The sequence below is a fragment of the Haliotis rubra genome, unplaced genomic scaffold, assembly GCF_003918875.1.
Source record: "Haliotis rubra isolate DU_JTF1 unplaced genomic scaffold, ASM391887v1 Scf167, whole genome shotgun sequence".
NCBI lineage: Eukaryota > Metazoa > Mollusca > Gastropoda > Lepetellida > Haliotidae > Haliotis > Haliotis rubra.
Genome location: NW_025765636.1, coordinates 1,550,172 through 1,563,312, shown reverse-complemented (window position 1 = coordinate 1,563,312; position 13,141 = coordinate 1,550,172). Strand labels below are relative to the sequence as shown.

The 13,141-nt window shown below is 40.5% G+C and overlaps 1 protein-coding gene across 2 annotated transcripts; it reads left to right on the top strand.

Moving 5' to 3' along the window:
• Nucleotides 1-6,479: 6,479 nt before the first annotated feature.
• LOC124272199 lies at nucleotides 6,480-13,060 on the top strand. 2 transcript variants are annotated; one of them, XM_046707346.1, is made up of 4 exons: nucleotides 6,485-6,724; nucleotides 9,838-9,952; nucleotides 11,392-11,481; nucleotides 12,799-13,060. In XM_046707346.1, the coding sequence occupies exons 1-4, from the start codon at nucleotides 6,630-6,632 to the stop codon at nucleotides 13,009-13,011; spliced, it is 513 nt and encodes a 170-aa protein (XP_046563302.1). In that variant the 5' UTR covers nucleotides 6,485-6,629; the 3' UTR covers nucleotides 13,012-13,060. The 2 variants fall into 2 exon arrangements, with proteins under 2 accessions (XP_046563303.1, XP_046563302.1); XM_046707347.1 differs by lacking the exon at nucleotides 11,392-11,481 and having other exon boundaries at nucleotides 6,480-6,724.
• The last annotated feature ends 81 nt before the right edge of the window (nucleotides 13,061-13,141 follow it).

Below are 13,141 nucleotides of genomic sequence, written 5' to 3'. Positions count from 1 at the left end.
TTGTTTTACTAAGATTAATTGACATTCCAGTTTGTTTACAAAAACATTCAAGTGCATTTATCTTCTTTTGTAACTGATTACAAGTATCAGAAAGTGCAGAAACATCATCAGCAAACATAAGTGAACACAAATTGTTAAAAATCAGATGAAACATTAACACCTATACCACCTTCCTGTTCCATTAGGAAAACAACTTATTAATAAATATGATAAACAGCTGTGGGCTTAACACACAACCCTGACGGGTACCAATATTACATGTAAAACACTTAGATAACCCCTTTGAAGTTCTAACACATGCAGATAAACTGCTGTACATTGATGATATTATATTATAAAATTTACCAGAAATACCAACTTCAGCTAAAGATTGCAAGAGAACATCATGTCTTATTGTGTCAAAAGCCTTTGAGAAATCAATAAAAAGGCAATAAAATCTACCTCTCCTTTTACCAGAATATTTTTGGGCTAAAGCCTGAAGAGAGAAAATATGATCAATTGTGGAGTACCCTGCTCTGAAGCCTGCCTGGGACTCATTAATAATTTCATGTGCATCGCACCATGATTTTAAACGCTTATTCAAAATATAGGAAAATGTTTTACAAATAGAATCAATAAGAGATATACCCCTATAATTATTTGGGTTACTTTTACAGCCAGATTTGAACAGAGGGCATATAATACTCTTGCCCCAACCACATGGAAAATTACCACTATCAAATATCTGATTAAACAGTACTGTAAGAAAAGGTACAATGGAGGCACTTGATGCTTTAAGAAACTCATTTGATATACCATCAGGTCCAGGGACTTATTGTTAGGAGAATGTAAAATGTGAAACAAAACTTCCTGCTCAGTAATAGCAGCATTAAGTGTTGACACATCAGTAGCATTTACAACATGTGGTGAAACAATAGGTAAAACATCAGGCTGGTTAACACAAAGTAATGATACAAAGTGATCAAACCACTGATTACATGAGATAGATGAGGGAAGACTGTCACACACTCTATATTGTTTCAATAATTTCCAAAATTGGCTTGAGTCACTGCTGGAATCCACTAGTTTCTGTCTCTGCTTACACTGATAATTCTCCTTTTTGGATATGAATGTCTTTTTAAATAGTTTTTGTAGTTGTCGAAATATATCCAAGTCCTGATTATTGTCTCTGTGTGCACGTAATGCAGAATATTTATCGTGTTTTAGTTGTTCCAGCTCTGCATCCCACCAGGGGGGCTGTGATCTATCCCTGTGCTTATCAAAGCTACGATACACACTTCTAGTATGGGAAGCATGAAGGGAGAATATTTCCCCAATGTATGCATGCTAAGAAATGAACGTGTCATCCGAGGCCTATATCACCAATGCGTGAAATTTATGGTTTTCGCAGAAATTATTGAGAAAATCTTTGTTTCCTGATACTAATGATATAATTTTAAAATAGGTGTTATATTATGTAGGAAGGTACTCAATATGGGAGGTAACTCTTGTAGGCTTAAGAATGACCCTTACTACATCAGGAGTTATCTAACCTGGTGTAGCAGACGGCTTCCTTTGTTGACATGGCCGATTTGACAGCAGAAGAGAAATGAAAACTGTTTCTAGATGATTTTGAAAGGGGCGTGACTAATGCAAAAGAGTTAGCTGGTAGGCAAGACATTCCTCTGTCTACAGTATACAGAACTTTGAAGAATATTCAGTCAGGAGTTGGGATTGAGCACCGGGACAGGGAGGCCCAGGAAGTTCTGTAGGCCTACTACGACGTCTTGGTCAGTTTGTGAGTAGCCTCAGTATGGGAAAATGTAAAAACGTCGAGAATATCAGAAATAAGATGATTAATAGAGGAAGTCCTCAGGTATGAAATGAAACCCTTAGACAAGAATTACAAAGACTTAACTGGTTGAAAAGCGCGGACTTCCCTCACCATTGATGAAAGATGCACGAAAAGAAAGACGTTCAAGCTGGTAGGTCTCACGAAATCAAGTTTGGGATAAAGTTTTCTTTTCTGATGAAAGTTCTGTCTGGCTTTTCCCGAACTGTGTGAACATTTCGACAAAGTTACCGTGAAACCAATCTACCAACCCCCAAAATTTCACATGTGGGGTGGGATATTATCACGAACCCCACGATATTTGATCGATGTTTTCTACAGCCCAGATATTAACCTTATTGAGAATGTGTGGGGACTTAGAAATATAGAGGATGTGAAGAAAGAAGTGGTCGAATACTGGGATACGCTGTCACACGATTTCCTACGAACGGTTATGTACCTACAGGCGCATTCAGTCATGTATTGTAGGGCAAAGAGGTCTCACAATGTACTGAAAAGACACTTAGACTATAAGAATCATATCTCAACATATTCATTCAAGTAAAACTTCTATAGTTTACATATGTATTAGATATTTGCCGAAACAACTTTCCCAATAATTTCTGGGAATACTATACATGTACGTGTCACGTGGCCGACGGCTGTACATGTACTACCCGTGGTCATACAAAAAGTGGGCATTCAAGTAGCTATGATTACATAGGACAGGTTGTAAATATGGCCATCGTTTCCATTCACTTTCGAAAGTGTAACTTATATTAATCGCATATGCGGATGAATCCATGAATTTTCAAAGGGGGGTGTTCAACCCCATCCCTAGCCCCCTTACCATCTCACTCCCCCGCCCCCCAGGATCCGCCAATATATTGTAAATGTTTTCTTCGATGTTGTTGTTTAATTAAACTTCGTCAAGGTTTTGAGCTGTCTCACGTTTCATACACTCCTAAATGTTTGATTATGGGTAAATGGAAAATTATTTTATTGAGTATATATTTCACGATTCGGTGATAAAACTGCGTCATATTTATTGCCCGAATTGGTTTTTTAACGTGCACCAACCTATTAAGGTAATCAGTAACATATGGTGACAGGATCAATTTTACCACAAATCACCAAAGGTATTTTTGTGTTCGCTGATGGTATTGACGCAATGCATTGAATTACTATAATTGGCTTTTAACTCAACAGTGGCTGATAGGAAATGTTTAATTATAATGTAGTCAATATGACGTGAAATAAAAAAGGGATCAACATGTGGCTACAGTCACCTACATGTACAATTGATCCAAATTAACGTAAAAGTACAAAAAATGTTTAGTCCAACTGACCATAAGTTTTACAAAACCCGTTAATGTTTTCATTTATTTTTCAAGAGCATGTCGCATATAGATTAGTGTCAATAAACCTCCAGAACCACAGTGCCATTTTCAAGCCCTGTATCGCCTTCATTAATAAAATATGCAACTAACTAATAATCATATTAGGACTTTCATTCACGTTTGTACACGAATTCATACCTATTATATGGGTGGAAGAAGTCCTATATTTGGGGAGATGTTGCCTACAGTTCGGGTGCATCATATATATTTACGTCCATTAACGATAATGTATCAGAGCCAAAAACAAAGCTTTAAACTATACTATCCCCAAAAAGAAACGCATAGATGTATTGTACTTTGGAAAAAGCTATCAATTACCTATCGTGTTCAAACAATCGTCAAAATATGTAGCAAAAGTGTTAATAACATTTGCACAAGTAAAAAAATCGACTTTACCTGAAAATGTTTATTTTGATGAGACTTCTTACAAGGATTAAAAGGGGATCACCACAACGCAAAAGATATCCCCTTCCAGTTGAAACTGTGCAGCAAAGAGCATGCACTGTCTGGCTATAAAGATCCAGATTACTTTCGGAAATCGGCATTCGTTTTGAAGGAGTTTCAAGGTCAAATCACTATGCCACGTCTCAAGACGCTGCGACACGGAACATCGCCATTGAAAGAATGCACGCTGGAGATTACCAGTCTTCTGTTACTAGGCGTCTGAATGTTAGTCTGAGCACGATATCACGGCTTACAGCTCATTACAACCAAACAGGCATAACAAATGGTGTCGTCTCAGGACGCCGACCTTTCGATTTTCCACTAGTCTCGGGACGCCGACCTGCGGTTTCCTTTGAAGGTTAGGTTCTGATTAGGCTTAATTAGCGTTGCGGATAATCTACTCTAGATGTTTTGATAAGGTGAACTCGTCGCACATATCACTTCCAAATGATTGAAAAGTTTACAATAACACTTAGCAGAGTGCCAATATTGAACACTGTTCATATCTTGGGTATAAATATCTATGGAATGGCCAAAGGATTCACATTCGATTTCGAAATGGCAAATGCACAGCTCGATCAGAGATTCATCCCTACAGCTCGCGGCAGTCGTTACTTGGTTGTTGGCGGGTTCATGTACAGAGTCAGCAAGAGAAAACGAGTCTGGATATCTTGGATATGTCCTGCAAAAGACTGATGAAGACCGCTGCCGACAATTCGGAGACTACATGACCAACTTCTGGGTGGAGGGAGATCTGCACATGACGCAATGGAACCACCACAACACAGATGGGCCAAGAACAAACAACCACCTAGAAGGGTGGCATTCACGCCTGAAGAAATACGTCGGCAAGGCTCATTTTCGAGATTGTGTCGTTGCTGTTACGAGAACAGACCAACACCGAAAACAAGCTGGTTCAGTATGCGGCTGGCCAGAAGCGTCCGTCCAAGAAAAGGAAATACAGGGATTTGGAGCGACGACTGGATCCCCGTACAGTCACCACTGTAGCCCAAGATCGGTACATCCGGGTACTACATTTGCGTGATCGTACTGCCACGGGTGAGAGCACAGCAGCCAGGGTGTCTGGGCTTCGGAGGATATTCGGTTAAACTGTACGAAACAGGTTGAGAGAAATTGGACTGAAAGCCAGGAGATCCGACGTCGGCCCCGTGCTACGTCGTCACCATGGCGCTCAACGTCACCGTTATCTAAACTTGGTTGTATAGGCATTTCCTGCTTCTAAACTGATGCAAAATTCATGTACTAAAGTCTATTTGTGGACTAAAAATGTTTCAGTCTATAGTTAGCTGCTTTTCTTTTTTACGAATCGCCGCGTATGTTCATAAGAAATCTCGATAAAAATCCGTCTCAACCAAGCAAAGGTCTAAATCTCCAATACACGTGACACCTTGACATTAATCGCCATAACACATAGCCAGTCACTGAGCCGATCTAGAATATGATCTCTTAAGACTCATGTCACACTATAGAAGTGGCTTGTTCGAGACTGTAAAATATTTGTTCAATAAAATAGATTGAATTACTAGAATAGAAGTAAATAATACTCTCTGATTTGATTTAAACACATTTTATTCTTTCAAGAAAAGGGTTGGGCACAAGTTATCCAACTTAGAAAAAGTCCTCTCCCAATAATTACACAATTCATCTTACAACGATGTACACAAGTGACAAACATAGGCAAATTATAAGATATGTACAACAGAAGCTAACTGAGAAACCTTTTGTTTGAGAGATATAGATATGTACATATTTGAAAACATCAACTGTTAAAATATTGCAGCAATCAAAATTCAAATTAATGTCTTTTCGTCCATCTTTCAAAGTAAATTATGATAAATATTTATACTCTCTGATAAACCCCTGTATCGTATAACTATCAATTCAATATAATGGTACTATTTCATTTAGCACTTCATTGTAGACTTAGCAAGAATATATGGATAAAAAACTCTGTGAAATAAAGGATTATTCGTCCTTTTTTTCAACATTGATGCTATATATGAGGCATTACCCTTAGAATACATAAGAAGGATCGTCAGATTTACAATTGACTTCCAATTGCTTTGTGTGATAGTTGGCATGAGATTTAGATGAGAGGTCACGAAATTAAAATACAGTTTACACGAGGGAATGAGTGCCTTTTGGTTTAAGCGGATGCCTCAAATATTCTGGCGAGGGCATCTATTTTCACACATTGTACGTATATGGGCACGGAACTTCCGTGTTAATGGGGCGATGTACATCGCCGAAATATCACTTGGTAGGCGGAGTCGTGGGTTAGCCTAGTGGTTAAAGTGCTCACTCGTCACGCGGAAGACCCAAGTTCGATTCCCCAAATGGGTACAATGTGTTAAACCCATTTCTGGTGTCCCCCGCCGTGATATTGCTGGAATATTGCTAAAAGCGGTGAAAACTACACGCACTCACTAACTTCGTGACGAGTCCATGCTTCGATAACTAGGCTATTCCGCAGCCCTATATATGTAGCTGCTTGATAATTAGTCTTGATAATTCAGGAGCAGTAATGATGTCGAATGCGTGAAATCCCCCAATTCTTTTATGTTTTCACTGAAAATGTTCATTCTTCGTGTGAAGCATTTATTTCACAAAAGTCATATTACTGTCGTAATTATACACTCAGTCTGTTATCGGAAACTTGGATCAATTTGAACAAGCGGCAGCTGTTCATATTTACGCTAATCTCCAGCCAATACTGTGTCGATTATTGATTATTAACATACACTGCAGTTACGTACCTTTACATAGACATTTGCGTGGCACCAGGAATAACACGAAGTTAACATATACCATACGAGTTACCTCCCCTGTAAACTACGACGCGTTATAAAGCGGTGTAGATCAGGCGAGGCACCATTTGCAGAAACAGGCCAAAGATCTTACTCCGAAAACCAAGGTCCATCTAAGTCATCAAGGGTTTGTCTGCATCATCGAACATGCATACCAGTACATATTGCGTCCTCCTCGCCACAGCGATGTCATTAATCGCCGCCTCAACACCCTGCAGAGTAGACTCAGATCTGTGCCAGAGGTAAGTATTCATCAACTGCAATACATATATACATTATTCATGAATCATTCTAACGCGTGTATGGTGATTACGCTAATGTATTTGCGTTAGTCGGCAAGTAAAAGGGCGCGTATGGGATCGTGCGCTTTTCATATCTGAACACAATGTGGGTTACTCGTACTTCAATTAGATTGGGTTGTGAGTACGACTGGGTTTGGTTTTACGCCGCTTTTAGCAATATTCCAGCAACATCACGGCGGGGGACACCAGAAATGGGCTTCACACATTGTACCCATGTGGGGATTCGAACCCGGGCCTTCCGCGTGACGAGCCAACGCTTTAACCATTAGGCTACCCCACCGCCCCGGGTTGTGGGTATAGTTTTACGTTGCCTTTAACAGTACAGGGCCTGCTGAAAAGGTGTGTATCGTTAATGACACAAGAAAAAAATATGATGCATTTTTCTCCTTTGTTTTTCATAGCCATTAACGTGGAAAAGTGAGTGAGAATAGTTTTACGCCGCGTTTAGCAATATCACGGCTGGGGGACACCAGAAAGGTGTTTCACACATTGTACCGAACCCGGGTCTTCAATAATGGCGGTAATTGCCGGTAACAACATAGATGCAGAATTTAAACTATCTCTAAATGCCGGAATAAAATTAGCAGTAACATTAACGGTCCATGATTTCCATCTTTCGTTTTTGATCAAGATGGTTTTAAGTTTCAAGGAACCAAAATGGCGAAACACGTGCTATAAAACTTATAAGTAATGTCTAAACGTCGCCGCATTCAGAGAGGTAATACACCCGAGGAGTGAAATAAAACAAGTTGTTTTCCATAAAGTTTCAACAATATCGTACATTCCATCTTCTAACATGCCACTCCAAGAGGGAGTGAAAGGCATGACGCTGCATATCTACAGGAAAACATTTGTATGGAAAACATTCATATTTACCATGTTGCCATACTAGTTATGATGAATCCACTTCTAAAATGCCACTCCAAGAGGGAGTGAAAGGCATGACGCTGCATATCTACAGGAAAACATTTGTATGGAAAACATTTATATTTACCATGTTGCCATACTAGTTATGATGAATCCAAAGCGTTAAAGTTTGTTTACAGCAATATCCAGTTATATCAATAATCGAGATCTAGACGTTATCGCCCATTGTACGAGTTTTACAGTGACGTTACGTCAAGAGAACTTGCGTGTAACGAGAAGGGTTAGACCCAAGATCTTCCAAAAGCTCAGTCGTTATATGCTGCGTGGCATGGTTTACATATTAGTCTGCCTCACAGTCCCGTAACGAGAATTGCGTTATATGCTGCGTGGCATGGTTTACATATTAGTCTGCCTCACAGTCCCGCAATTGCATTCTCCGTGGTGTAGTGGTTAGAGCGTCCGCCCGGAGAGCGGAAGGTCGCGGGTTCGATCCCTGACCGTGTCATACCAAAAGACGTTAAAATATGGTACTTGTTGGTCCCTGCCTGGCGCTAGGCATTAATAGGTACAACAAGGACTGGTCGGCTCGGAGTCAGTATAATGTGTCTGAGTGGGGTATTCATGCTTCACTGCGGCATGGTATCCCAGTGGGCTAGCACTATAAAACCAGCTTAAGTCTGGGCTAGTACAAACAGCCGCACATACACATACACACGCATGCAGGTCGTCATATGAGCGAAATATTCTCAAGCACGACGTTAAACCCAATTTCACCTCACCTCACCTCAACTGCATTATTTTCCTTTCGCCTAGTCTGTGTCACAGTCCCTGAAAATCCGGGATAGAGAAAAATTAAAATGGGGTTAGAATCGATCTTCAGTAATCCCCGCTTGTCGTAAGAGGCGACGATATCGGGTGGTCAGACTCGCTGACTTGGCTGACACATGTCATCGTATCCCAATTGCGTAGATCTATGTTCATGCTGTTGATCACTGGATTGTCTGGTCCAGAATGGATTATTTTCAGACCGCCGCTAGTTAGCTGGAATATTGCTGACTGCTGTGTAAAACCAAACTCACTCACTCACTCACTCACTCGCTGACAGTCCCTGAACCACATTATTTCCCCTACTGCCCTTTCTCCAATGCTAAAACTCTGAATGAAGCAAGTCTAGATTTCCTCAGTTCTGAATCTCCCATCTCACTTCGGCTCCTTTACAGTTTAAATGGGTTTATTTGTTACTATCAAATCTATGCTTATTCAGAAACTAAGCGTTAGTCTACATGTACATATGAGCCATTTTTATGTTTGACTCCCGATACGATCCTGAAAAGTGTTACGGACAAACAGACAGATATATTAATTAAGTCTCACCTCATACAAATATAATATATACCAGTCACATGATAAAATAAATATGATAAGCCATCCACTATGGGATTATGAGAGACTATACACATAAAATATGCAATAAATATATATGCATAAATAATAGGGTAAAAATGGTTATTAAAGCTTAAGAGGTACATGTATATAAAAGTAATTTTTCTTACACCTAAGTTACGGAGGAGAGTCAATTAGTACGTCAGCGATGTGTACAAACCGTTGTCAGGCAAATATCATATTCCAATATGATTCCCCCTAACCTCGAGGCATTTGGACCATTTTTTGGTTAACTACAGCAAAATATACCCCTCCCGACTGATCGTTCAACCACACATGTGCGGGACTTTCATAATCTTTTAACAGGGTACCACGAAAGTAGGTTTCCAAGTTAAGGTGCTAACCATAATCTTTTGTGATAAGCCTGCGATGTGGGTTATTCGTCTTTTCCTAGTACCCTACCCATGTTTAAACACAAACAAGGACATCTGAAATGCCAGTGAATAATTGACGGATCGTATTTACATGAAGATTTTGACAACCGACTAACAGCTTCTAGAATGAAATATTCTCTGTTAGTTGACCAACTTATTCAAAAAGGGAGGCGGTTAGCCTAGTGGTTAAGGGGTTCGTTCTACACTCCGAAGACTCGGGTTCGATTTCCCACATGGGTACAATGTGTGAACCCATTGCTGGAATGTTGGTAACACGGCGTAACACTAAACGTACCACTATTCACAAAAAGGGAGGCAAGGGGAGTAATATGCATGTGCTTCATCTATTTATGAAGGTTTTTCTTACAGAAATTCTCAATTGGATATCTCATTTGGTTTGAGTGGTAACGTGTGGTGTGACGAAACACTCGCTCGTGCCCGAACAAGCGAGATGCCTGAAGTGGACTTCGCAGCTGCACAACATGTAAGCTGATCTGCCAACTCTCACACATTTGGTTTGAGAGTGACACCTTCTGCTTGAGACATTCAAGACACTCTCTCGCGACAAAACTGATAACTTAACCACTTAGAATCTCTCAAATTGGCCTGAATACATCGTTTTCTGAAAAGGGTATTTGAAATTATGCGTTTGCTCCAGGGGGGCGGACCTTGGACCTCGGTATCTCCATTTTTTTCTGGCTTGGGTCTGGAAGCTCTGGAGGCATACTCTGAAACGTTGGTTTGCACGTTGTATTTGCTTTGCATGTCGAAACATGTGAAGTTAATATATTTTCAAATAGATTAAAGATAGATTTGATAGACACGGACGGAAATAGGCTGGGTGTGTGTGGGGGGGGGGTACGATTCAGGGGCTGATACAGAGAAAGGGGAGTGCAAAGTTTTCACGAGTGTTTCAATGGTAATTTAATAATTTTTTCAGGACAGAAGTGTGCGTGTGTGGATGGGGGACCCTACACCCCCCTCTGGATCCGTCTATGCCGATTGAAGTAACTTCCATGTCGATCACCATTTTCAATAAAGGACGTTGACATTTCTTTCAAAGAATAAGTCAATGAAAGAATCACTGAAGGTGTCATATTAGCTATGTACGTAAAGGAAAACTGACAGCGCTCTTTTCCGATGCGCGTGGAATTTATTTTGTTTCTATTACCATGACAACCGAGGCTACTATTGATCCATGTTGTCAATAGATTATGTAACACTTCAGTCACGGTGTAGGACCACGTGCATGCTTCATCTTAAATTTCTGATTCCGATATTAGATCAATATCAGTCACGACATTTTGAAAATTTGCATTTAGAATTTGCTATTATCTGCGTTTAAAATCTTAAGAATCACGAATACTTTGCATAGGAAAATCACAACAGCGTTCTTAAGACCTTAATCAGAGCACGGACCCATCATGTTATATTCTGTTTGAAGACGGGTGAAGGGAGGGGGATGCATGTGGAATTATGTCGGTCATTTCTTTCAGATATACTCATGATGGTTGTCACCCCATTCAATATTTTTAATTGGAGAGGGGGTGGGGTGGAGGTATAAGGTGTGTGTGAGGTTGGGGTGGGGAGGGGGCTGACAACCATTATTGGCATGAGTATATATACAGTCGAGCACCGTTGTCTCGATATTCATGGGACCAAGAACAAAGTATCGAGTTATCCGAACTTCGAGACATCCGACCAGGGCATATCATTACATATCACTATGAAAGAAAACAAAACAAAAAGTAGATTTCATGTATATATATTTTGTATATGTTACAGTCAATGTCTACAATCCGGCAATGTGTACAATGACTGAAAGTATGTAGTATGTTTCTTTAAAAGAGCCGAAAGGACACCCCGCCCTGGTATATGGAATACAATAATCTGTTCTTTAGTATATTGGGTACATTCTTACAGGGACAGAGGTACCTGTTCGTCATGTTCGACCCGGACGCGCCTGTCCCTGGCTGCTCATTTCTCCACGCACTGGCGATGGTGACGTTCCAGGTAATTCGGTGCTTGAGCCAAGTGCTTGAGACGGTCAGTCATTACGATGAAGTCACTGTGTCGAATCCGCACATGGATGTGATATATGAAGCCAATTCCTGGTACACATCACTACTAGTATCCACACTTTGCGAGGCGGTGGGGTAGTCTAGTGGTCCAAGCGTTCGCCCTTCACGCCGAAGACCCGGGTTCGATTCCCCTTATGGGTACAATGTGTGAAGCCCATTTCTGGTGTTCCCCGCCGTGATATTGCTGGAACATTGCAAAAAGAGGCGTAAAACCCAACTCACCCACCCACCACACTTTCAGGTTCTGGTTCCCTCTCTCCCTACCTCCATCGTAATATCCATCGTCATAACACCTCGACCCTCCCACTCGCCCACTCATTTGGGTGTCAGTGTGATTTTTAACCCTGCTCTCAGCAACGTTGCCGTTCTATGATGACGGATTGTAAGTTTTTGAGCCGGGACATGATATATGAAGCTAATTCCTGGTAAGCATCACTACTATATAATATCCACACTTTGAGATTCTGGTTCTCTCTCTCCCGACCTCCATCGTCACAACACCTCGACCCTCTCACTCGCCCACTCATTTGGGTGTTAGTGTGATTTTTAACGCCGCTCTCAGCAACACTGCCGTTCTATTATGTCGGATAGTAAGCATTCGAGCCTGGACCAGTGTTTGACATCATGAGCATCGATCTACGTAACTAGGATACGATGGTTTGTTTCAACCAAGTAAGCAGGCCTGGGCACTCTATCCCCTTAATCGCCTCTTACAAGCATGCTTTAGTTCGGACCCATTCTAACCCGGATATTCACGTATATCAAGTGTCCCTAACGTCTCCTGGAAGGTATATACATGTATATAATAAAAACGCCAATTTCATGTTGAGTTTTGTAAATGTTGATTTCTTGTCATTTCCATCCGGGTTTTCTCATCCTTGAAAATATTCCCATAAAAATCGCATAAGGTTTGAAATCCTATACTGTAATAACATGGAAAATAGTACTTCTTTGATTGGCATTCTAGAGGTTAAGTAGATGAAGAATGAGGACAATTTTTAGGGATATACAACTTCTTTAATCTGTATAGGCGACGTTTCGACAAAGATTTTAATCTATGCTTCGCAACGACATTGCTTTACAGCGACATTACAATCTATGTCGAGACGCCGCCTATACAGAATAGAGAAGTTGTATATCCATAAAAATTTACCTCATTCTTGAAAAATAGTATCTAACAATTTTCCGATAACAATATACATGCTGTTATACATGTTGTTCAATTAATAACCTTGTGTTCTGTTTGTAGAATGGACAAATGAACACAGAAACGAGTTTTCTGGATTACAGAGCGCCTTCGCCACCCAGCGGCACCCACAGGTACCAGATGTATCTGTACGAGTGGGTCAGCAATGATGACAGTGTTACTTACGATCCCCGCCCCTTCAGCATTGCGAAATTGGAGACTGACAACAACCTTTCCCAAGCGGTAGCCGTGTTCCAATTTCGCGTCCCCAGTTAAACACCTGTTTAAGTATTTGTTTTACTCGAATAAAGTATTCAGAACGTGATAACTATGTTATTTTCCAAAAGGTTGCTTCAAAATTAAACATACAATTAAATGAATGAATACTTATTGAGAAAAGCGCGTC